Genomic DNA, 26,932 nt, shown 5'->3' on the forward strand with positions numbered 1-26,932 from the left:
GTGTGTGTGTGTGTGTGTGTGTGTGTGTGTGTGTGTGTGCGTGTGTGTGTGTGTGTGTGTGTGTTTGTGTGTGTGTGTATGTGTGTGTGATCACAGAAAGAGCTAATTACGAGCAAATCTGTATTATCCCCACTAAGGATGACTTATAATCCGCTTCACAGTCAATTAAAGCTAAGCTCATCTTTGAAAAAGGCAATGAGATAAGAAGCTGGGAACAACACTGCTTTCTCAGCCATACTGAGGGAAACTTCTAGACGCCTTAACCACCACAGAGAGAAAGGCACAGAGACAGAGACGCTCTTTCTCTGTGTGTCTTCCTTCTTGTGGTGGCTCATGCGTCTAGAAGTTTCCCTCAGTATTACAAACCGACTAACCCAGCAACAAGTACTTCTAAGTTAAATTTCTTCTATAGTGAGCCCTGCTTTCTGTTCTAAGTTTTCTCACACGGAGCCGCTACTACTAGTCGCACATAAGCCTCTTCTACGTGTCACGCAAGATATTTGGCTTTCTGCGTCAACAATGGACTAGTTCCTCTTGAAGTGCAGGCCTTGCTTGGACCAGTCCAGCCTTCAATGGGCCATTTGAAGAGGGTATGCCTGATCTGGAAATCTGAAGTTTGGAGGCAGGTTTCTGCAAGACTGTCTACGAGCAAAGTTCTTTGAGGTGGACACGGGGTGGTACGTTCATCACAAGTTAAAAAGTTATCATCGAGTAATCGCCCAGATTTTGGTAGCGATGCACACTAAATTTTTTGCCAAGGAAACCCAGGAGGGTATCTGCTGATCCAGCTGAGCTTCATTTGCCAGACAACGTGGAGCTACCTGAAGTGATTTCTAGCCTGTTAAAGAAAGGAACTTGACGCTCTTTCTCTGTGTGCGTCCCTTGCTGTGGTGGTTTAGGCATCTAGAAATTTCCCTCAGTATGACGAACCAACTAGCCCAGCAACAAGCACTTCTAAGTTCTCAGCCATTGCCTTGCATAAAATGTTGAATTTCTCTTGTACCATAGGTTACCTCACTTGGTTGATTTTTTACCCAAATTAGCATATGCATGCATTATTGCTTAAGCTTGATCGTGTGTATATATGTGCATTACATCTGAAAGCCCAGTTTCGTATTCTTTCAGCTTGCTACACCGTTCCCAGTTATTACTGTTTTTCTTCTCTTCACAGCTTTGGTGCGAAACATGGATAATGGGTGAGCTGAGCGCAAGTGACAGCAGCGTTTTCAAAAGGTGCTTCAAAATAACAGCGTTCCTTGGTAGTACGGGGCATGTGGCACTGTCATGCCGCGTCACTCACCCGGATGTTCTGCTCGCAGCAGCAACCAACAGCTAAACTGGTGCCTTGTCACTTTTCAAGCGATCACCGAACAAACCATTGAGTAGAGCAAGATTTTTAAAGCGGGAGTGCTGCGCCTACTCTTCCTCCATGTGTTGCACCTCGTGCTTGAAACTCGAAAAATATGAAAGGTGCAACAAACTGCACAATGGAAGGTGGTGCTATAGAATGTACTACAAGTTTTACAGGCAAGTTTTGCGAAATTACTCAAGTTATCAACGATATGATTGGATAAATTTTGCTACTCAGGCAGTCAACGATTGAGTGCTCGTGGTGTCTTTGAGTGTTTCTTTGTCTGTGTGGTTGTTAATACGGTGCGTCATTGACTATTTAATCAATATTGGGAGAAAACTCATCATTTTGCAGTGCGGTTCTTAGACATACGCAAGATTGGTCTTATTATTGTATTGTAACAACAATCAGCTTATGCTGAGTTTCTGAAGACGCGTGGTATATCCGTGTTGTCTCTCTCGCCCAATGAACACTGTTGGCAGTCTGTGCCGGGAGTCTCTCTTAAACTGGGCTTGTTTTATCATGAAGAAAGTACATTCAACTTGAATTCATGTGACATAATAGAACCAAATATAAACGGCCCAAACCCAGTTAAACTTTGAGAAGGAAAGATACTTCGTTTTGATCGTGTCGATAACGGTAGAATGTTCTGAGGCAACCTATCGGGGATCCATAGACACCCTCATAACCATTCTCAATTTATGCGTCAGCTCCGGGAACTGCAGCCGAATATTCTCTTTCAGCTCCAATCAAGTCAATTACATTACTACGAGTGGGGTGCTTTGCTACTGACCGTTACTTGGATGAAGCGCGTGCCTGCGGGTGCATCTGACGAGAGCGCCGCCAGGTAGCGGTTCTGCGTCAACTGGCTGTACATAGGAGGCACCACGAAGCGCGGCCTGTTATCGTTCTGGTCGATCAGATGCACAGCCACTTGGGTCGTCAGCCGTGATGAACCTACGACACGCCCACACAGTCAGACCACGAAGGGGAAGAAGCAATAAAGGAAGGCTGCATTGCTTCCAAAACATGCGCACGATAAGGTCACTGAATTCAGCGCAAAAGCAAGATCAAGATATTAAGATTAGTTTGCCACTTGTTCTTTAAACAGCGTATTGAAGAACTCGCACAGCCCGTGGTTTCAGCCGCAAAGCGACACACACAAACACACACACACGCACGCACGCACGCACACACGCACGCGCGCACACACACGCACACACACACACACACACACAAACCTTGTGACAATGAAGATGTTATGTTTAGAGCAATTACATCAGGTCTCGTATTCACAATAAGGTGTTACGCAAGAATTGTCTGTAATAGAAAATTTCGACCAATGCTGGCGCTAGACACATCATTTGCCAAGCCGAGAGGCCAAGGGCAATGGACTCGCTCGCTGAATTTCGTGCCGACTGGTTGTGCCCCCGGGATCTCCGACGACAGCGCAGCTCTGGCCGACTGGGCTTGCCCTACGCCATCTCCTGATGCCGACAAGAGCTCTCGCCGAGTGGTGCCCCGTCCTCGCCCCGTCCTCGTACTCCTGCTACCGTGTCCCTCTTTCCTATCTTCTCCTTACTACCGTTGTTCGCTGTCCTTGCACCTCACTTTCTCCTTCCTTTCTCTCTATTTATTTGCCTTTTTCTTTTAATCCCTCTGTTACCCCCGCCCCTCATGACCTACTGTGGAGGTGTCCTCCCCCTGAGAGACAGTTACGGGGCTCACTTTTTCTCTTCTTTTTATGTAAAATCACTCCCCCCCCCCCCCAAGGGCAACAATCCCATATAAGCAAAAAGCTTAACGAATTGAGCTCCAATTTACTGGCTGACTATAGATAAAAACAGAAAATTTTTGTAACTCCCAACGGATAACGTATTGGAGTTCCCACTTACCAAACACTCCCCCGATTGTGTTCAGATGGACAGTCAAGAGGTACTTGTTTTGCTCTTCATAGTCAAGGTTTTGGTTTTGAACACGCACTTCACAGTCACGTTGTTCATTGTCAAGTATGTAGAAATGTCCTGAAGGGAGAAAGTAGAGATGTGAATATATGATAACTGTGCATCTGGACAAGCAGCCCTAGCAAAGAAGCAAGGCAACATGTTTCGGCCCACTTAGAAAAATCAGGTGCATTGTCCCTAAATTTGTAATACTCCACACCATTTATCATGTCATTTGTCATGCTCTGGTAACGTGATAAAGAATACCGCCGCCAGAATGTCGTGATTTTTTTCAATGCGCAACACTTGTTTTCATATATTTATTACTGTTCACCGCGGAAAATTATTAATTAGAAGGTCAATGCATTCTTATTGCTTTATCTTACCTTTCTCGTTTCCTGTGACAATCTGGCATTGAACGGGAAAATTCCCTCGTGGCTTGTTGATGATTGGCAAAGATTTGACGAGGGTGTTAGCCAATGCGTTCTCTGGCACTTCAACCCTGAGAGAACAAAATTGCACTGATTGTTTATCTGAAATCAGGCTGTCCTATCGGTAAACAATGTCTTAGACATTGTGCGCTTTTTGTCACGATAGAATGCCTCTTCCCGATCACTGCTGGGAGCCCAAAGATCTTAAAGCTCTGGTTTACATACATGAGTGATAACAACCTTATGACATGCGTGTGTCTAAACATTCTGAGACTTTACGTGTTAGCCCTACGATCTGAATATTGATTACATAAGGCGTGTTAGTAGGAGATAGCAGATTAACATAGACCACATATTGTTTTTTTATTTTTTTAGTTGTACACGGCTGTGTTGGCATTTCTCTGCCATTGAAATTCTCTTGCTATGAATGTAATTGAACCCACTACCTCCAACTAAGCAGCACAACGCCATAGATACTAAGCTGCTACGGCGTATTAGGCAAATGTTTCTAGACGAACATTTTCTTTAAGAATTAATTTCCCATAATAATAATTACTATCGTTAACACTATACAGCCACAGGGCAGGCCACAGAGCTTAGACTTAAAAGTATGTGGAGTTCACTGTGACGTTGTTTTCACGTGTGTGATAATAGCCTTCTTGTGAACTAGGCAAAAACTCCAGCGGTCCGCTGCTTATGTACACCAATAATATTGATGACTTTTCGATGATATTCACATGATCTTTGCAGATACAACAATTTTCCATGAAAGAAATACGACATTTTCAAGTACGCATGAGTATTTAGGACAGGTCTGCGTCTATACTGTTGTTTTTTACGTTTCCAAATTATGCTGCCTGGTTGCTGTAGGCGAGGAATTGATAGTTAGCATCAGAAATAGCAATTCTGTTAAAGCAAGTAGGCTTAAACGAGCAGGCATAAGCGACATACTTTGGTGGTACTACACCATGATTATTTAGCCCAACACTCCCGATTGCATCAGTCATGCAGGTGCTGTCGAAAATCTGCATCCGCATTCCCATAAGTGACCACTTCCCATCAGAGTAGAGAGAGAAATGAAAGGCGACGCAACAAGCTGAGTAGTGGGAAAATATTTTTCACAACCCACAAGAGCTGCACTGCCAATGTTTCTAAAAGCGCAAGATGCGTGGAACACACGCACCATCATCCACCAACCAACCTCTGCCCACCTGTGTGGTAAGCAAGGACAACGAAATTTCGTAAACTAGCTTATTGTCATAAACACCAAAAAAAAAACAGTGCACTCACGTATAAAATCCATCGGCGAAACCCAGCCCAGAATCGGGTGGCACTGTGGCAATGTGTTCCACGTAGACTGTGACGACGGCGGTAGCTGCTAGTGATGGATCACCCAAGTCGTTAGCTTGAACTTCGATCTGGAATCACACGTTCCGTGAGAAAAATGAAGCATGTGAAGCATGAACGCTGCCGTCTGAAAACAATTCGAATACGAAAATAGGTTTGTTGAAGCTTACCCGGTACTCCGAGTCAGGTTCCTTCCTGAGGTCATCTTTGACTGTTATTACGCCACTGGTGCTGTCAATGAGGAAATAGAATGGTGCCCTTCCTTGACCGCTTATCTCGTAACGGACTACGTTGCCAGGCGCCTGTTGGAGAAAGGGTCACATGGTGGTCGCTGTTGTTTGACCATGACTCATGCCCAACGCAAGACACTGGCCGACTATCAGGTGGATTTTTCTGTTAATCTTTATGAGTAAACCTTACTATAAGCTATATTTAAATAATATATTGACGTTAACTGACAATTATTAGTAATAAAATATTTAAAGCCAGCAGAATTCAGCAACATATTATTTTATTCCCACTGATAATTACTGCAGTGCCTATGCAGTTTAAGAACTTTAGTAATACCTAAACAGCTGTTTTTTCTTCCCTTAATTAGACACGAGAATCACTGCAGTTGTCACAATGTTCAAACTCACGCACGACTTGTTTTGATGCTTTTCGTTCAAGAAAATGGCGTTCAAATGGAGGACGTAGTTCTGATCGCGAACCTTGCTGGAAGTGAGTTCATCCATAGTGCACGCAGAAACCACCCATCTAATGCAGGCGCAGCGACAGAGGCGAACTCACCGATCCATCTCCATCGGTCGCCACGACGGTTGTCACGATGGTTCCCAGCGGTACTGTGTCCTGGAGCCTGATCGGCAACGGTACGCTCGCGAAGCGTGGGGCAACGTCGTTCCGGTCCTGAGCACACGTAGCGAGGGTGCACAGTAAATCAAGTGGCTTTGAGCCCAAGTATACAAATATTCAGAGTCGGGTAGGTCGGTTATAAATATCCACCATTCGAAAGCCGCGTAAGAATAGTTCTTGGCAGATGAAAACGTATACACAGGTGCTCCAAAAGTAAAACGGCTCACGCGAACTGTGGCCAAGCTACGCAAAATTGAATGCCACTGCGCTCCATCAGGAAAGATTGTTTAACGAAAATTGAGGCACTTTCTTCTGGCACATTTTTTTATAAAAACAAAAGAACCACTTGTTTGATGTAGCACACTCGCATTACCTTTTGCGTAGCTTGGCCGCTATTCCCAAGCTCTTTTTTTTTTACTTTTGGAGCACATGTGCGCTGATAAGTACACTATGGTTGAGTTGCTGCTTGGCTATTGTGCGGACAGACACGAAGCAAGCTAGAATTGTGGGGAAGAAGGTTACAACAAAATTTCGTTTTACTAAACCCTTTGCGAGGAAGAGGAAGCTGTAAAGGATGGAAGAAAGACAAGAGTGCAATAAAAAGATAGGAAGAGAGGTCCTGAAAATATCATGTGAAGCAAAGTTCAGCAATTTGTACTTCACATCGAACTGAAGGCCAGGTGCATAAGCGGCTACAGAAATTAATATTTAGCGCAAAAAGACTCTCAGGTTCCTGAACGGAAGTGCCGGCAACTATATCATCGATTAGCCAAATGTTTCACAACTTTACGTCATTTTTCTGCTTCTGTATCATACAGGCATAATACATTTTCACCATTATCCCATAAAAAATGCAAACAATTGTATTACAGACACACCTACATTTCCACGAGCAGGAACAGCGAGTAAAAAAGGGACGAAAATATTCGAACATCAAAAATATTCAACAAAGAAGCGAAACATTTGAAATCCAGCCATTTTTTCACAAGGACGCCTGCTTGAATTCACCCCCATACTTATTTACTTATTTATTTAGTTATTTCTTCTTGTACCCACAGGTAGGTTTAGGCATTACAGTGGAAGGGAGGGGGGTATACAGAGAAGCTTGAACAACCTATCGTAGGGCCCAACAAAGAATACATTGCAACAGGAGTGATGAAATATACGTCAAACATTGCAACAAAAATGGTATATATGAATAACTAAATCATAACCATCATTATCAACGGCAACAAGAGCAACAACGAAAAAAGTACTATCAAGATACGAAAAAAATTCTTTTCATGTTCCTTGTGGTTGGCGGCTCGCCTGATCATGTTTGGATTGAAGCGTGTGGACTGTCATCACTCTCACCTCGACAGCGACACGGACGGTGCAGGTGGCCATAGCCTCATTGGCGTCGTTCTCCAGCGTGCCAATGATGAGCGTGTGACTTGTCTTCTTCTCATAGTCGAGGCCTGCGATCGTCCTTACGACGCCGGTCACCGGATCGACGGCGAATAAGGATTGATCGCCTTCCCGGATGGTGTACGTGATGCTGGGAGTGCCGTCCGGATCAGTAGCCTGCACCGCAAAGAGTCCATCCTCACGAGCCATTCTACGCCAAATTGGTGTTGGTGTCTCCAGCGATATCTCTTTGTACTGCAGCAGCAGTAATATTGTTGTTTTTCTCGTGACACTGATTTAAAAGTTATCTTTTATACCTTCAAAATATTATTAAAGTCAATGCTTGCTGAGAAAAACTATGTCCCTGTTTTGTTGCAATCAGACGACCGCTTCAGAGCTAAGCCTTTTTCTTGAAGGGCCCCAAGACACCCCGAGCAGTGGCGTAACCGGTAAGTGCCACTCCGGGCCCGTGCAACCCCCTCCCCCCCCCCCCCCAAATGTTTTTCGCCGTGCATACACAACGCAAAATGACCATTTGCCTGCCCAGCCTCTCTTTAAGTTAAGGTGTGCCCCCACTCGAGAAAAAAATCTGCATACAGCTCTGACCCCCAGCTCGAAGAACAGAACGGTTTCTGTCTCACCTTCATTGTTCATTCGCTACTTATTTCCTTACAGGCAATGTCAGTACTAAGCATTAAACTTATGAGGATTAAGCACTTTTCGGCTACAAGCCGACATACATCTGCTCCTGCACAATGAAAAATGCTCTTTCAGAAGTTGAATCATTTGATAGCGCACAATGGTCAAGCGAGGCAGGGCAGCGGAGGCTTGCGACTGCACGGCAAAGCGTGGTAGGAGACTATCCGCAACTCACACCTCTCGCGTATCCACCAGTAGAGAGTTTGTGACGTCACGTCAATCGACCTCCTGACGTCACGAAGTGCGTCAAAAGATAGTAAACGCCAGGAGATAATAACGCGCTCGTTCTTTTGTATTATGAAGGTTGTTTTAAGGTCCTTTAGGAGAAGACCCCACAAAATGACACCTTCAAAACATACAATCACAAAAAACACTTACTCTATATTTGTTCCTACTAAATATTCTGTGCCAATTCTGATGCTAGAGTATCATTATCTAGAGTGACTGGCAAATAAAAAATAACACCCATCAACCAAAAACATTGTGAATTCGGCCCAACCCCCCCCCCCCCCCCTGCTGTTAAGTGTGTGTATGTACGCACCTTGACCTGGACGACGTTAATGTTGTTCTGGTTTTCGGGCACTGAGGTCTCGTAGAAGGCACGCTCGAAGTACGGCCTCTCGTCCTGCACGTCCTGGACGCGAACCGTGACGCTGGCGGTGGTGATGCGCGCGTCAGGTGCCTTGTCCTTGGCCGTCACGACGAACACGTGCTCCCGCTGGCGCTCGTAGTCCAAGGCGCGGCGAGTCGTCACCTCGCCCGTCTGCTCATCGATGCCAAAGTCACTGCGACGGCACACACACGTTAGAGACATTCATCCGAGTTTGCCTCATTCAAAGATTCTTCATGAAGAAGAGCCATAATGCATTGTGGAAACACGCATGTAGTTAGGTTTCTAAAGGCACTAACGATAGACCAAGCTGTGTTTGGAAATCAGAAACAAGTAGGCGCCCTTGTCCTACCCGCATCTAATTGATACACTGGCTTTGCTGCCACAGTCACGCGACTGCAGAATAGAGCAGTGATTGAGTGGCACAAAAATGTATCATTTTGACTAATACACTAATTCGACACGACCTGCAACCTACTTTTGTCGCGTTAATACAGTGTATCGCGAGCGGGAATCAGCCTGTGACCCTGAAAAAGGTTTGTTATAAGATATTCAGCAAGTGCTCAATCGTGGTGAGAGTAGGACGTTCAAATTCCCACCCCAGCTTTACCTGACTTCATGGGCCCTGATCGCGTCTCTTCACATTGAGTTGTGTTTATTGGTGAAAATGAAGTGCGCTTCAATCGCATGTATGTTCTTGAATCTATATGTTCTTGAATTAAGCAGATTTTTTTTTCAAAATTATCACTACTCCCTAACTAGCGATAATGAGACATGCATTTGATTGGCTACCCTATGCAGGTGTAATGCAAAAAAGGGGGTAGAAGAAAAAATCGGATATTGTCACGGGGTCGTGACGTGGCCGAAGACAGGAGACTTCGTGTTGGGATTTAACTGTTTATTTAGGCGAACCTGTGCCCGGTAAACGATAGTCCAATTACAGCAGCAGTCTCGCACAGATAGCAGTCTCGGACTGATAGCGGCGAATGGAGCGTCGGCCTTCGATCAACAACTACTGACAAGCGGCGAAGCATGTCGGCATTTATACTCTTGCCGTCGAATGTTCTAGCGTTATCGCTGGCGGTGGCGTAGGTTCCAGAACAATCTGTACCATTCGCACAGTGGGCGTGATCTTATCGAAATGATCTACTACAGTGCGGAATCTTCTCGAAAACTGCAGGCGCGGTGGTGTTTTGGGACGATAACAAAAACTTGGGAAATGGAACGTGGCAATATAATGAATTGGCATCAACCTGGAACGCTAAAGGTCCGCAATGTTTACGATTATTTTACTCTTCTTTCTTAAACAAGAGTGCAAAAAGGGCTACTTTGCTTCAACTCGCATGCCCGTATAAATGCCGCACTCCTTAATTTCTTAATATGGTGACTGTAAGCATAAACAACAACCGGTGAAGTAACTCTTCTCGCTTACCCATTTCCAGCAATCGTATAATAAACTTCCCCGTTGGCGCCGACGTCTTCATCGCGGGCCTGTAACATAAAAAGGGGCAGCAGTTGTCGGAGCACGCATCTCTCACATTGTACGTACGGTCTGGCGAAAGAATACTTAGCACATGATGCGAAAAGAAGAATTATTCGCCAGAGGCGAGATGAAGAAAAAGAGAAGGGTGCTGACCTGGACAGTACCAACCACAGCACCGGCCTTCCCTTCCTCGACGGTAAAGTTGTAGCTATCTTGCACGAACACCGGATTCTGGTCGTTTATATCTGTCACGGCTATTTTCACCATCGCCAAGTTGAACTGCAAGAACAACTAGTAATCAGTAATGGTACATAAATGAGGACTTCGCTGTGATTTGCGTGCTCATATGCATTACTATTCAATGCATGTTCATAGGCTCATCAGTGTTAACACACTGAAATTAAAGTTGCCTAAAGTGATTTTTTATGATGGGGTAAATAAAACTAGTAGATTGTATAACTTCTGTCTGACTAGATGAATTTCGAAATTGAAGTCTGAAAAGTTGACTCGCTTTTTATGCACGCCTTCAGTACGCCATTTAACCATAAATTATTCATGCGAGAGGGAAAAAAAGTGTTGGTGTTAGAGAAAACATGGTCGAATCGGTGCTTATAATAACGGTATAAAGAAAGAGTGCACAAAGGACGAACGTCGATTGTGTTAAGGTGACGTCAAATACATGCGATGCATATGATTAGACCTTTTACACTACGTTAAGCCCGTAATTTCAATGCAGCAGTATTAGTTCTCAAACCCCCCCTCCGACATGACCCCCGGTGTATAGCGTTTAAAAAAATCAAATTCTGCAATTTCAACTACTAAAACTGCAACGAAATGTAAAGGTATGTTGTATTGAATACTTTAGCATTCTAAATGCACCAGTGTTTTTTCCCTCTCTCTCTTTACATTTCACCTTTATCAAAATGTGGCCAGTAATCAAATCCAGGTCCTCGATCTTAGCAGCACAACACTATTTTCGATGAGCTATCATTAAAACAACATTGTGAGTTATCAAACATTCAACGGGTACCAACGTAAAAGATACGCAGCTAATCTCTAAGCAAACGGACAATGTTTTTTCATACCTCTTCTTTTGGCCGTTTCACTATGCATTTAAAAAACTACCCTTCTATATGGAAACTTGCACACGTCAACATCAAATCTTTCGCCTGTCTTACCAAAGTGTTCCTGTCTTCAGCCTTGACCTGCAGGGTGTACGAGGCCACTTCCTCGCGGTCGAGGCTCTTGGCGACCGATATTGTCCCACTGCAAACATAGACGCCACAAGTTCTTAGCGGTCGAGAAGCACGCTTCTAAAATACAGGGCTCAAAGAGATAGACCACTAAACACTGGGCTACCCAACATTATGGACGTAATTTCTTCAAGAAAATGGCATGTGCTATCAACTGAATTGCTAAAGTTCTGGAGATTATTATACAGCAGTTGTTGCAGGTCCCGAATTCGCAAATTGTATTAATTTGGAACTTATTCACAAAGTAGCATCAGTTTTGAGGCACACAATACCAAAGTGTGTGCATTACATTCATTATTCCCTGAAATTATTTCCTGAAATGCATTTTATAAAAATTGTTACTGAGCAAGGATGCGAGAAAATGCGATTAATAAATAACGTTTGTGGAAAAACACTGCAACCTAATACAACAGTTCATCTAAAGCTTGATGTTTCACAGTGCATGCGCTCGACGTTTATGCATCGTATGAAATCACTGCCTTCAATCATCTACTGCGATGAAAGTAATTATGTAGTTAGAAGCTGAATAGTCCATTTTTATTTCTCAAGTATTTTCATTTTGAAAGCCAATACTGTTGGCCGGTTCAGGCAATTCAGCTTATTGAGTAGACTTGTCCTATACGCCTGTAACTTGTGTTTCGGTGTAAACGCGAAAGAATACACCTACAAAAAGGACAAAGTTTACTGACATTTGGACACCTCATGACTTGTTCACAAAGCTTCCGCATGAGCTAAAGTATATACATATACGCTATAGCATACGCTGTAGTATACGCATACGCTATAGTATACGTAACTACAGGTACGCGCTAGGCGTAGTGCGAGCATTCAATAATTAGTTTGCTTACCTCGACGAATCGATGGCGAACACGCCTTTCTCGTTTCCTTCAACAATAGAATACGTGACGTCATCACCTTCTGGGTCTGTTGCCTTCAGTGGAAAAGCATAAGAAAACAGTAATTAGAGAATTCTTCAAATAAAGTGTCACGGCGGCTCACTACACACAGCTCAGAACTTAATTATTTAACCTGTCTCGTAATTCTACGACTAAGGTTACATCAGTAAAGTTACATAAATAAGGAAGAAGATGAAAAAAGAGAAAGATGTCATGTAAAAAGAGAAAGGTGCCAATGAGAAATATCTGTAGAAGGAGGAGGAAGAAAAAGACGGAAATACCGGAAGGTTAGCCAGTTCTCAGACCAACTGGCTACCATGGGCTGAGGTAACTGGTCATGATAAAGACATAAGTACAAAATCAGATAAAAAGCACATAATAATAAAATAATGGAAAGCCAACGCAAGATCATGGTCTTCAAGAAAATAGCCTTTTATTCTTTTGGTGCTTGCAATTATTCTGGTAATAATAGGGTGAGTTAATCCTATACTCCTGCAAACAACTTCAATACCTAAATACCAATAGCTGTTAATGTTTCATTATAATGTTTGTATGAACTGACGGACACAATGCGTCAAAAATAACTTATGTGTGCCCCTTCTCTCCAAATGCCTACTGAGAGGCTCGAAAAGAAGTTCATTCTAAATTATCCCACAAAACACGCACATAGTCATGCTCAAAAATGACCTTAACAGTTAATTCTAATCGTAGAATAGTTATAAAGAACAAGCACGTGATGTATATAGCTTAAAGAGTAATATTATGGATACAAGGGCTTGAAACTAAAATTCTGACAAAGTTTAAATTATCATTATTAGGGTAACTATCACCATGACTACGGCTATGGGTATATGCTGTTCTCTAGGGTGCTGATACCTCAGGCCGCAACACTGCAGAGAATGGTCGTGTTTGTTAAGTTCTGCCAGTGAGTGCGCGTTTCATTAGCCATGGAAGTTACTCGTGCTAACGAGTTCCATGACCTCGCAGCTCAGATTCTCTTGACCAACTGCCCAAATGAAATTTTAAAAATTGCGCAGCTTGCGCAAAGTCACGCACGGCTGAGTTCCAGCAGAACTGATGGGTATCTAGCCAGTCGCGGCTTGACTAGGTGCCCTCTGACCCCATTCTTTATTTCACCCTTTGGTAGAATATGCCATCTTCTTTTATATCTGTTTTTTTTTCATCTCTTTCTGTCTCTCTCTCTACATCTTTCTAGTTTTTCTTCTCTCCCATTTCTTTCTCTCCACTTTGCTCTTGCTTTCTATGTATTTATTTCTCTCACTCCCTCTCTTTTTTCTCCCCCTCTTTCTCTCTGTGCAGTCGTTCTCTCCCCTTCTCTTTTTTTTCTTTTTCAACCTATTGCTCTCTTTCTCTCTATCCCTTTCCTTCTCACCATCTGTACTTGTTCTCTCGACCACCACAGTTATTGCATCCCACGCCGGATAAATCGGCGCACGTGTTCTGGGAGCGCAGCTGTAGAGGAAGACGGGTTGCAAAATAAACAAGAGGGTGAAGAGAGTTCGTGCTAGTTCATGATGACAATTTTCTATTCACGACACACGGAAAACCTCTAGTATAACCACTCTGCAGCAAAAACCACCACATTTCCTTCTCTAGGTGCGATGATTTAGCCTAACTGTAAGCAATCAAACAGGCAAACGATCTTCTATCAACTTTATTTGAAGCTTAATATAATGAGTATCTTTGATTTTACTCGATATTTATTCAAAAGTAATTACCACAATTCCTCATTTCAGAAGATCCCGGACAATTCTCGATGACAGTTTCACTGCCGTAAAGTATCGTGTCAATAAATTGGGTATACGTTCAGACGCTTAATGAGCTTGATTGGCACTGTTTCGTGCACTGCTTTATTGCGCTGATATTTCAGTCACATATCCAGTGTATTCTTCTAAGCGGAGCCACGTGCCACGCTTAAGGCTCGTAGCTTTTTCTCCGTGATTTTATTTTCCTTATCAGCTTCAGTTAACGCTTTAAGCTGCATACCTTTAGTGTAAGCACAGCAGAACCAACGGAAGCCCCTTCGCTGACTTGTGCCTCGTACTTCTCTTTGGAAAAAACGGGGCCACCAGTGTTTGGTCCGGGTATCACTATCACATCCAGAATTCCTTGGCTGAATCTAGACAAGAATGCCGCGTGAATATCTTGCATCGGAACAAAAATTCATACTGCGAGTAAATATCAAACATACAAGGACAGTAAAAAAACACGTCACATGCGCTCAGTTCATATATTCTTTGCGCTTTTCCTGCAGTATTCCGCCCCAACAAGGCAAAATTGCAACCCTTGTGAAAAATTATTTCGTGCGCTTAATTCCTACAGATTTACGCATTAATTTCCATTTGGAGGCTGGCTGCCCCTGTGACATGCCGAGCATCACGATTGGCTGAACATTTTTGATATATATGTATAGGGTTTAACGTCCCAAAACCACCATATGATTATGACAGGCGCAGTAGTGGATGGTAGGCTAAACATCTTTACGCTATTTCAGCGTGAATACGAGCAGCTGACGCCCAATTCAGAGTCTTTTTTTTTGTAAGATAGCTATGTAATTGGCTTGCTGCTTTTGCTAATTTTATGTTCAACGTCATGACTGAGTGATTTTTTTCTTTTCCGGGCAAGTAAAGCATCACAAGCTCTTGGTCGAGGTGGCCCAGTTTTCACAACAGCGTTGCGTATAAATCTTGATTTCTAAGAAGTAACCAAAGGTTCAAACTATGAGGATATTCTATAATAATGCATGTATTTATTAGCTAAGACTGTGTCGAAATTTCGGTAACTAATAATGAGGTGGAGGTAGTGAGCAATACTTTCCAATATCACACCAAAGTGTCCCAGTTCAGCGATATCTCGTTCCAGAATGAACTGATATGACGATCATAAATGAATTCTACTGCGAATTTTCACCTGAGTCGCCCCATGGTTTGTTCAGTAGTCAATTTCCATAAACATGTGGGCCAGTAACTCATGGCCTCTAACATATACATGGCGAAGGTTGGCATACTATAAGTAGTTCATTCGGGTGTAATGCTTCGTGAAGTTGGCTACCGTTTTTTATTGCTCTTAGTAACAATTTAAAACAGCACTGCACAGCACTTGTATTGCTTAGGCAGCACAGCCAAATAACATGCAAGGCACACTTTTTTTTTCGTTGCATAAAACATGCCAGTGCAAGCAGTGCAATGACTAGTTGAAATGTAGTAAGAGATATACCTGGCCCCGGAATCCGTAGCCTGCACAGTGATGCTGTACTGTTCCCCTGAAGAGACCCTACCAATGACTTGCACCACACCAGTGTTGGGATCGATGCGGAACTTGTCGCGACCGTTGTTGGAGACGTGATATACAGAGTAACTGATGCGGGCAAACTCTCCTTCGTCATCGTCACGGGCCTGAACCTGCAAACAAAACACGTTTCGATATGATGACAAGCAGAATCGAAGTCAAAGTGCATATTCGCAATTTTTCTTACTGTTAAGTACTCTTTATTGCAACGGTTCTTCCTGCACTCACGATAGACCTGTGTCAGCACGTGCCGAATTCCCACTTACCTACCTCATAAGATCGCTTATGATCTTGGTCGTTTCTTTCTCTTGAGTGTGTAGCGAGAGGCACAGAGACATGTAGAACCTTGCCACTTTATTCTGGAAAGTCAAAGTGGTGCGGCGATGGCTGCCTGTGTCCTAGCCGCCATGCGCGAGGATTTGTTCTCTTCTAGCCCGCGCCTCGAGCTCTGAGCCCGAGCAGGGCGAGAAGTGCAGCGTGGTGACTAAGGAATGATGATGATGATGATAATGATGATGATGATGATGATGATGATGATGATGATGAAGGCGCTACAAGTGGTTTGAACAATATAACATGAATTCTTGCATATTTACCCAGGACAATGTACACTAAGCCTGTAGGATGTGTCTAGGACGTCCCCTCTAGAAGCTACGGGACTATGAAACTGAGGGAACCAACAAACAGTTGAAAATTTTACTCAATAATTCGTTCATGCAGTTGAACTCGGTACATTCTATGTAGCAGACACACAGTCAATAGCGTCTTTCATTTAATATACCTCACGCAGGCCTCGTCGTCAGCGATTGACCAAGTAGCGGCTCGGGTTGCGTTCAAGCATCTGCAGAGTCAACCGCCAAGAACCTTGTTACATTAAGCTACTGATAGAATTCCTCCCACAAACTGTTAAACAAGTGATGGTAATCGTCGTGTAAGCAAAACTACATCTCATGGATCATCTGTAGTTACCTACTAAATACAGCCCTATGTATCCTTTCTGATGTACTGGCATAAATAGATGTACCCTGCGACTTCGACTGTGTTAATGAGTGCCTTATGGGCACTGACAAAGCCATCCCCAAGCTCAAGAGGCCACACCAATACGGTTCCACCGATACGCCCACACCAATACCGTAATGACAGACCGTAATTAGGGCACCTAAAAGACTCAATATCAACCACACTGCAGAGTATACCAGGTTATCAATATATGCATGCTTACCTGCGTGACGTTGCGCACTCCGTCTCCAGCCTGAATTGTGACAGGGCTGAGGGTAGGAAGCTTCGGGCTGTTGTCATTCACGTCGTTCAGGCGGACGCTGAGGGAGATGGGCGCACTGCTGCCTTTCCCCGGCTCACTGTTCATTTGATGGGCCACGACCTGCAATTGATTTTTTTCTGTTTTACTTTCGACCCCACGAAAAGACATTTCACGCAACTACAAGACTGATAAACCAATGACATGCTATACGCCTATACCGTCGTTCCCTTTGGGGTTAGTGCTGTATCTATAACGCCAGTGTTGCCCTTGCCATCGAGCTAAAGCATCCTTAATGTCAAAATGTTATTTATAACAAGGGTTACTAACTCTTCAATAAAGCGGTTCTGAGAAGGGGGAGGGGGTAAGAAGGGAACAAAATCTGTTTTTACGTTGCGTTATTTTCATTCCAGACAAATGCATTGTTTGTTTATGGTTGCAGCCTCTGGAAGTGGTAGTTCAGCTGGCTGTGCGCTGTTCGTGACACTTCCTCCTGATAGTAGATATAGCGCGAGAACAGAACGGCGACGAAGGGCTCATCTCCTTCTTTTCCTTTTGTCGTCGTTTTGTTCTCGCGCTATATCTACCGTCATGTCATACCAACTAGCCCAAACTGCCACACTTCATCCTGGTGGAGAATCTACTCGAGAAAGTTCTCAACAAAGGCGACTAAAGTCCTTCGCAGCCACCGCTAGCTAACGCAAGGCTGCTTTGCAAGTGCGATTCGCGCAAACTTCTTGATTCGTAGCGTGAGATGCGTTGTTGTGTGTGTGTTCTACCACATAGATCTTCTAACTGAACAGTCCAGAGCCAATGCGGTACATACGACTGGGACAGCATGAGACTCGGGACCATTGGTGGGCAAAATTTGTGCAGCTCACTCAGACTCGCTCATTATATATTTTGCACTTAGGGCTCACTTGTACTCAGACTCACCCAGACTCACTCAGACTCAGAGTCATGGCTCAATCTGAGTCTAAGTGAGCCCAAATGAGTTGACTCGTGAGTCTGTTAGTACAGAATTACATTTTTCTACAGTGGTTTTAATGCTCTTTAACACCAACTTTTCACATAACTAGTGTTTTTCCCAGTGCCTTTTGATATTTTGTACTCTTATTATTAATATTTATTACTGTTATTATTATTATCATTTTAGTTTTAGCCTCAGGGTTTTACAGCATTGTAGAAGGGAGGGCCAAAAAAGACACAAGTATAAAAACATAGCAACAGCCCGAAAAGTACAAAATAATGAATAAGAAAAAAATGAAAATAAAAATACGGCTGAATGCGAGTTATGATTGCTCGCAAGCCATTAAGGAAATGTTTCTTGAAACGGATTATAAGATTTCTTTATCATGATAATCACCAGAACAGTTCACGGGGTGCGGTCAAAGCACCTTCCCATTTATTTCACACCTCTGATCGATAAATATTGAAATTGTGAATGAAACAGACTTATGTGAAAAACGTGCGAGTGTAGACGTGAGTGTAAACGTGAATCCAGGTAAGGCTGATAGAAACACTCGAGATGAGTAGGTACGACGATTGGCTGGCAAAAACAAATGCTCCTCACTCAAACCCACTCAAGAAATGTACCGTGCCCTTTGGACTCATTCAGACTCAGACTCTCCAAAGTTTTCATAAGGCCAACTCACTCGGACTCACACTCACAAAAATGTTGTTCACCCGGGCTAATTCAGACACAGACTCCCGGTTCGATCTGAGTCTCAGTGAATCCGAGTAAGTCGACTAATGAGTGAGTTCGCCGACCTATGCTCGGGACGCTGTACAAAAAGTCGAGACAGTGCCGCAAAATCAAGGATGGTTGGCAACCCTATTCATAACTGAAGACCTATGCAGCTTGGTTCCCAAGTAAATTGCATAATTCGTCACCTATGTCACTCTCTTGTTTGAATTTACTCACACACGATGTCTCAACAATTAGGTGGCTAAAGATATATTTGAAGGATAGATGCGGCTGAGACAATTCATCGCTGATACCCCTGCTGGATAAAGAAACGATAGTCATATTCTTTCAGTCAGCGGCGCCTCATTCTGTGACAAAAAAGAGGAGTGAAGAATCAATAAAACACCGCGCGAACTACCCTGATTTCAAGTGGCTCGCGCTCTGTCTACCACTACAATTATAAAATATAGTTCTTCATTAGTGATGCCACTTTTGACAGCACAAAGGTCTCTATTGTGATAACATTAAAAAACAGTAGTGAAAACGCAAAATGAGAGATATAAGCGAAAGCCCTAACGTGTAATCAATAAGTATTTCGTAACATACCACGATGACACCGGAGCTCCTTTTCTCGGTTAGCTGGGTCTTCAGGTTATGACCAGAGCAGCTAGGCAGCATGCATTCATAATACACAGCAACTGGCGAGCAATGTATGAATGAAAAACTTAAGAGCTAAACTAAATTACTTACATGCTACACGGGTTCAGAGTAATTGTGTTGGTGTTTTCGGAAAAGCCTGTCGAGAATATTGTTCGAGTTGCAGAGTTTGCCAGCTTTTTTTCCTGTTTTATGCTACACAGTGCGCTAGATAAGTTTTGTTATACGTTGAGCCAACGGTCAAAGATATTCAGACTTCAGCCTCGTTCTGCCCGAATTAGTTTCTTTCGAGCGCACACTAGCGCCTTTCCCGGCAAGTTCGTACAACTACGATGCAATTAGCTGTCGTTGTGATGTTCCAAATGCTTGTTCTGTAAGCTGGGCCACAAACTTCAAAGTGCGTGTGCACAAACTTATCACACAAAGCTCTGTCTAATATACGAAAAATTAAGTTTTGCTTTTTAGCATTCAAAACATTAATATCGCACGTCACAGTATAATTCTGACTACTTTTCTCTAGCACACAGTGCTAGCGAGTCTTGTAATTTATTATGCAACAACAACTACACTAAGTGTCACCAAATAGGTCATTTATACAGGTAGTGTATTGTTTCCGAGAACGTTGAGATCTAAATAAAAGGCGTCAATGTTTAATTAAATTCGAAATTATTGTTCTACACCAACACGCAATCTATCCCATACTTTCGTACTGATGGCGCAACTGGGCAAGTCTATGGCTGTGGCGTTTCGTTTTGGAAAACTATACAAACCTGAAAGGTGTGAACGTTCTGGTTTGGTGGGTCCCTGTCGAGATCTTGCTCGTTGACTACCAAGATTCCCTCGCTGTTCACCCTGAAGGCAGTTGTTGTGAGCTCGAAAGTGTACTCAGGCAGAGGGTCATCTTCAGCCTGCATTGGTGTGTAAAAACACATGCGCACACACAACAGACTTTGTTTAATTTATTTATTTATTTATTTATTTATTTATTTAATTATTGATTGATTGATTGATTGATATGTGGGGTCTAACGTCCCAAAACCACCATATGATCATGAGAGACACCGTAGTAAAGGACTATGGAAATTTCGATGCCTGGGGTTCTTCAACGTAAACCCAAATCTGAGCACACGGGCCTATACAACATTTCCGCCTCCATCGAAAATGCAGCCATCGCAGCCGGAATTCAATCCCGTGAACTGCAGGTCAGCAGCCGAGTGCCTTAGCCAATAGACCACCGCGGTGGGGCACACAACTGACTTTGTTATTACCTATCTTTTAAGCTACGGCACAAAAATATCAAGCTATTTGTGTTACTGTGGTCTTATTACGCAAGGCTGTAATGAGCAGGCCAAATTTACAAAGCTTTTTGATCGCAAATGCACATTGCCATTGGTCAGCCGGCTTCACCAAAGCGTCCAACATCAAGATTGGCCGAGAAGTTATCTTACAAACAGTAGTGGCCTAAGATACTTTTGTTAATACGGGCCCAGGAGTTGATTTATAAAACGTCTTTTTCGTAAGCGCTCTTGCCAATAGCCTGATGGCTTCACTGATGATATTTACAGCATCAGAATTGATTGAAATAGTTTCTTGGAATTTTTTTTCTCATAAGACATTTTTGGGAGAACCGGCCCACGACTCATATTCATAAGAATCCCTAACGCCACAAAAAAGTTCGTACGTCGGAGAAATCTTTAGTCAATCCTGGGCAGGGCATGTGATTATCTAGGACACCCGACCAATGGCAAAAATCACTTAAGAAAACAAGCTCCTGAGAATTTCGGCCCTGCTTCTCGAGATGCTGTTACATAAACCACCGTCAATGGCGAAAGGCAATGGCAAAGGAGAATTACTGCGAATTAAGCACCAGAAGAAAAAAAAGTAACACTATGAATCGACACATTTTGAAGTGAGAAAAATTCATCCCAAAGCTCCTACATGCAAAGCGTCAGATTTCCATCATATTCACAAATGATATTCACCGATATATTAAAACGTGGGACCAGCCGGCAATTGTTTCACCCAAGCTTCTAATTAATTGATGGTATGTTGACCAAACTCACGCCTTTTGAAATAACTTCTTTAAATAGGGCATGTTACTTCTGATACTCTTTGCCAAGAAAAATGCATTTACGATAATATCTTTTGGTCGTTCTTGAAAGGTCAGCGCTCGTTGGGCATGTCAAATTTTGATTGAATCAAAGGCAAGGCACACACTGAGTACCAACGCTCTCGATTTGTCGCTTCAAGTGCACCAAACTTGACTTCATGCTTTAACTGGTAGTATGAACAATATTTTGTTGGGTTGAACTTTTTTAGAAGGAATTCTCGAGCAAGTGCTTTGGTGAATGCCGGATTCTAGGACTCGAGTTAACGAAGCTTTTCATTCACAAGTGTAATCTTTTTTATTTGCCCGCTGCCTTCACAGGTTATACGTCCAGCGTTAGAGTTGAGTGAAAGTTTCTTTTTGGCAGAATTTTAGCGCAATACGTCATATGGGCACTGCTTTTTCATCACATGAGAAACTGTAATTTGTCACAGTAACAGCCTAAACGTACGTTAAGTTTTAGTGTTCAGGGAAGGCACGTCCGAACCACTCGTATTCAACTTAACTGTCCAAACTCTGAAGCTTGGTGACAGCTTTATATGGCCCATTGGTCGAAAAATACGGCAACTGGTGGTGTCGTAAACAAAAATAGTATGAATACTTTCGTGACGCGAAATACAGATATTGCAATTAGAACTCAATGCCAAAATCAAAACAAACTTTCATACAATAATGGAAACTAAGTGAATCAACTGCCTCTGTTTAGGTGCAAACAAACTATATCAATGTGAATCAAAAAGAATTAATGTACATGAAAGTGAGTACAGTGAATTGAATGGACCTCGCAGAGTTTGCAAAAAAAACGGCAAGAAGGAAAAGATGGAAGCTTGCTATGAAAAAGTCCATAAACACGGTTTGTGTGCTCCAACCGACGTTTCGACAAGCAGACTTGTCTTTCTCAAGGCTAGAATAGAACTCCTGGCGCCCAGGTGCTCAGTGGGCTTATGTCTTCTGTGTCTGCCTTATCAAAAAATAACTCATTTATGCGTGAACATCTTAAAAATTTCGACATATCTTTGTGGGCAGCGTATATGTTCACTGTGTTGCAAGTGGGGCAAAATGTAAGGCCGTGCTTGAGCATATTTATATCGACAACACTTAAGATTTGTGATAGGTCTACTACTTTGCTTTTGCGTTATGGGTGATAGACTTGGGTAGCAGAATTTTGTGGCGTGTTCATTGAATTATTCGGGGTAGTGTTCGTGGCATGAATTCCCTTGCATTTATCCTTCATCCGTAGTTTATCTTCTCTACATTTTATTTTAGTTAGTTCTTCAGTCCCCTGTTCAGGTAGTTTGATGCTATTGAGTTGGTTGGCTATTAGAGAAAGCTCATTTCCACAATGTTTTTTAATGATGAAGATTCACTCTTCTAGTAGCGAGTATCGTGTTTTTTTGTCCTCTGTGTCCCTGTCAAATTCGCGCTACTACGCCATATATGTTAAAATGATATCTCGCCTACTAGCCCAGCTCTCAAGCCTACTGCCCTCTTACAGCCTTGAGGAGAACAAGTCCGCTTGTCGAAACGTCGGCTGGACACAATTCAATTTACGGATTTGTTCGTCTCGTAGAGTGCGGGCTGTCACTTTATACATCGAATGAAAAGGATGCATGAGCTCGTTTTTCATCATTGACTTCTTCTGTGCTCTTCGGGACACACTTGCCAAAAAGAAAAGTAATGCTCAGCTTTGAAAATCATGACCTACATAATTTGCCTATGACTTTGCGCACAATCTCATACACTTCATCTCATTGCCAAAATGCGCCCCCATACACGTTAATCGCCAGACAGCCCAGTCACTTACGATGTCATCGTCGCTGACCATAAAGTAGAGGGGTTCATCGCCTCCTGGTTGCGTGACCACATACGTGCCGATTGGCGAGTTCTCGTCCACAAAGCCTTCGGTTGCCGAAGCGAGAAGGATAGGCGGGTTACTGTCCACCACGCGAACGCTGATGGTCAAGCGAGCCGTGGCGAAACGACGGCTCGGAGTTTCTTCTTCAGCCTGCGCCAAAAGGTCACCTTAGTTTATTCGTAGTTCGATTAGAGAACCACTCGGACAATGGTGTTGCATTGAAGGTCTTATCTATTCCGCATACGTGCAAGTTAAGCGCTACGATTAAGAGTATGTTTACTCTTTCTTACCTCTTCCTCACTGCAGAAACTCCATATTCATCTTGTGTTAACCTCCTTCTCCTTAGATTCACCTTTATCAATCCATCTTTTTTCACTTAAGTTTTCAAGTTACGCTTTCATACCAACATAAAACTATCGAAGTTTCTAATTTATGCGTCTCTTTTTCATCCTAATCACAATCACTTTTCATTCCAAATGAGCGTCCTAATAAGCATATCAAATGTTACCTCACTTTGAATTGTAACTTGCACTGGGAATGCAGGATATAGCGCTACCTGCTAGCTGCCCTCTCTGCGAAGGTTGTCGCGACATTTTGGCAAAAACAGCGAGTGATCAGAAACCATGTCGAACATGGCATGCCGTTGCAGTCAGCGTTTCCATAAGAAAGCTTCTCTTCGTGTTTTTGTTTGTTTGTTTGTTCGTTTGTTTGGAACCTAGAAGCTATGGCACATACTCACTCTGGGGGATTGGCAAAGAAAACGTATAGTCGCCAATGCATGGTAACTATATACACAATTGCTAACTCATGTATTACAAAAAATAATATAAAAAAAGAAAACATTACAAAGACAAAGAGCAGAAAAGTGACAAACAAAAAGAAAGAAAATAAGTGTTATTACAACAAAATTTTCAGTAACAATAACAAAACTTTCAATATTTGGGTCGACCAGACAGCTGTGCTTACCCGACACGATCAATTAGAAATTATGCCTTACATTTCTTCGTGCTATAAAATTACAGCATAAGCATTTTAGAGAATATATAAAGTAGACACCTGGCGTTAACATCATCGCCAGGGTTGGCTCCAGAAACGTTTTCTAATCAATGATCTCTCACAAGTTCCAACCTCCATGTTTCCCTGAATTCCGGTCTTGTTTGTCTCAACGAGATATGTCAATGTTTTACGCTCTCTTATGTTGATTCTTGTGTGCACCATGTCCTTTTTTTCATCATTTAACACCGTATTGAGCTCGATTAACATACTGTGGCACGCTGTCAATTTTGATTAAAGTGCCATCCTCTGTTTTTATCGCAGATCACGAACGAAATTTTCGGTACGTGAGAAAAAACTGGAGCTCAATTAGAGAGTGTTTTATTTCTGCAGTCTTGTAAACATTTCCTCCGCCAATGAAATTACTTTACTGCATAGCTTAGCGACGGGTATCGTTTTCCCATTACTTTGCTCCTAGTGAGTAATCGTGCATAGTGCTTCCATACACATAGCGTCTGGAGTAAAAGATATATCTTTGTGTTCGTGCCGTATTTGCAGCCTGACGATATGGATGTTATCGGCCGTATAACAACACTCTAAAAGCATTGATCTATAGTGTGTAGGTTTGGTATATTCTGATCTCATCGCTCTTTTTTAATTTTTACATAAAGGTAAAGCTAAAATGCATGAAACAAGGTAGCAAAGCCAATGCTTATGCGTCAGTGAAATAACTAAACCCACAGAAGAAAATTTGTATCAAAATGAATAAATTAACTCTTGTGAGAGATGTGACATGCTAATGGGCGATAAGAAGAGGCGTACACCGTTTTTGTCAACAAAAAACGACCAGCACCTTTTGCCGAAATCGGACAAAGAGATATGATTTTATGCATTTCCTTTCGCATTTCCTTTGCATACGACTCTAAATCTACATGCATTATAAAAAAAAATATGTTACACAGCACCAGCATTCTCACGCTGTAGTATAGGACAAGCGAAATTCTGAAATCAGCCGCGGTAGCACGTTTGAAAGCTTTAACGAGCCACTCATCCCCCCCCCCCCCCCCCATTTAAAGACAAGAGGGTGCTTTCTCTTCTCCTTCATACACACGATGCATCCTCCGCGCCCCTTAGTTCTTGAATGCACGTGAAGAATATCAGCACTAAGCGCTAGAGCCTATCGGGATTTCACGCTTCTCGGCTTCACGCTGTTATCGCCGCTTGCGCAGATGTAAACACATGAAATGAAGTTTGATCGGCTGATTCTGCACAATATTCATGCGAGACAAAAAAAATAACAGATGGGTGGCTGCTGGTAAAGCAGTGCAGGAGACAAATCACATGCGATATTTCGCGTATATCAACTAATTGAGAGAATGTACGCTGTTGACGTCACGGGAACTACTATCTACGTCACAGTTGTACGCCAAGAAGGACGAGAAATATCGAGAAAGAATATTGCGTTCTTTGTTGTTGTTGTTTTTTTTTTGGGGGGGGGGGGTGAGCTTGGTGAGTGGCCCTTTAATGAGGAGAGGAATTGAGGATGGTAAAGGATGACATCCCAGAATTCCACGCTCCCTCTGCCGTCTTTATTCAAAATTCAAATCTGAGGCCCACAACCTTGGTTAGGTAACACGAGATGTGTAGGGAAATTGTAGGAGACATGTTCGCGGTAGCTCACAGTTCATAGTGTGGGCCTGACATGATGCCTGCACAAGCCATATAGGGTAGCGCAAGCTGACCCTTTAGGCTCATTTGCACGCCGCCTAGAGCTTCACGTAATGCGAAGCCTGGTGATTTAAGCCAGCATCACCACATTTGTGAAGACGAATGCTTCTTAAACAACCGTTCTCTCGATGCGCAAGTTCACTTGTTGGCAACCAGAGTATGGCTCTGTCTACGTTATTTTATTGCCTCACTATGCAGGTATTACGAGCTCCAACAAACTGCAACCTATTGTTAATAGCACACACCTTAACAATAATATCGTAGCTTTTCGCCAACGCCCGGTCAGCAGGTTTGAGCTGGCGAACAAGGCCACTCTCTTTGTCGATATCAAAGTAGCTGTGGTAGAACGATGGTGTTCCTGCGGAGATAAAAGGAAACGATGAGAGTCAACGAAAGTATCTGTCAGCTAACAACTTAAGACATGTCAGTGGGCTAGTTGGTTAATGATGATGGAATATCACAACTCACATAAAAACATGAACGACATTAAAGCACTAACAAACACGAGAGTTCCACTTCAACCAACAGTTTATCCTTTAGTTTACGCTGCCAGAACCCCGCTCAGATCAACACTATGAGACCATGAACAAGAATAATCTAACAGATTTCTACCAAGTGACTTTAACAGACAAAACCAGAAGTCCCGTCCTTGACCTCACTGTCTCTTGGTTTCGTATGGTTATTTATTAACGCAGCGAGATCAGGATTAGAGGGGAGCGAAAACGTCTTTCTGGAGCAATGTGTCACGAAGTTCCGACATGTTTTTGTGTTTTTTTTTTTGCTAGCAGCATGTACGTTCCAGTTTTGAGAACATACCCATTATGCAACATGAAAAGAGAGACAGCTGCCCAGACGGTATGTACTGCTTTTTTTTAATTTGTGGCTACAACAACTTGTCCGACACAATTACTTCAGCATGATTACGTGCAGGACTCCTCTGTACATTCTTCCTCCCGCTCAAAAGTGGAAGGTAGCTTGCAGAGACGTTTGGTATCAACTATGCACTAATGTCTGATGATAAGTGGGGTTTAACATCCCAAAACCACCATATGATTATGAGAGACGCCGTAGTGGGGGGCTCTAGAAA

At 42.9% G+C, this 26,932-nt stretch overlaps 1 protein-coding gene across 2 annotated transcripts in view; it reads right to left on the bottom strand.

Moving 5' to 3' along the window:
• The window catches only part of Cad99C (cadherin 99C), a 227,029-nt gene that overhangs the window by 8,608 nt on the left and 191,489 nt on the right, over positions 1-26,932 (bottom strand). For both annotated transcript variants that reach the window (XM_075879866.1, XM_037413475.2), the window contains 18 exons: positions 26,091-26,203; positions 23,074-23,274; positions 19,933-20,070; positions 16,783-16,941; positions 15,489-15,673; positions 14,259-14,391; positions 12,204-12,286; positions 11,281-11,368; positions 10,256-10,381; positions 10,052-10,110; positions 8,551-8,794; positions 7,278-7,487; positions 5,862-5,978; positions 5,243-5,374; positions 5,016-5,143; positions 3,681-3,796; positions 3,247-3,375; positions 2,145-2,308 (listed from right to left, as the gene is read on the bottom strand). In XM_075879866.1, coding sequence (XP_075735981.1) covers positions 2,145-2,308; positions 3,247-3,375; positions 3,681-3,796; positions 5,016-5,143; positions 5,243-5,374; positions 5,862-5,978; positions 7,278-7,487; positions 8,551-8,794; positions 10,052-10,110; positions 10,256-10,381; positions 11,281-11,368; positions 12,204-12,286; positions 14,259-14,391; positions 15,489-15,673; positions 16,783-16,941; positions 19,933-20,070; positions 23,074-23,274; positions 26,091-26,203 — 2,525 coding nt within the window. The remainder of the gene's footprint in view (positions 1-2,144; positions 2,309-3,246; positions 3,376-3,680; positions 3,797-5,015; positions 5,144-5,242; positions 5,375-5,861; positions 5,979-7,277; positions 7,488-8,550; positions 8,795-10,051; positions 10,111-10,255; positions 10,382-11,280; positions 11,369-12,203; positions 12,287-14,258; positions 14,392-15,488; positions 15,674-16,782; positions 16,942-19,932; positions 20,071-23,073; positions 23,275-26,090; positions 26,204-26,932) is intronic.

This window comes from Rhipicephalus microplus, chromosome X, assembly GCF_043290135.1.
Source record: "Rhipicephalus microplus isolate Deutch F79 chromosome X, USDA_Rmic, whole genome shotgun sequence".
Classification (NCBI taxonomy): Eukaryota; Metazoa; Arthropoda; class Arachnida; order Ixodida; family Ixodidae; genus Rhipicephalus; species Rhipicephalus microplus.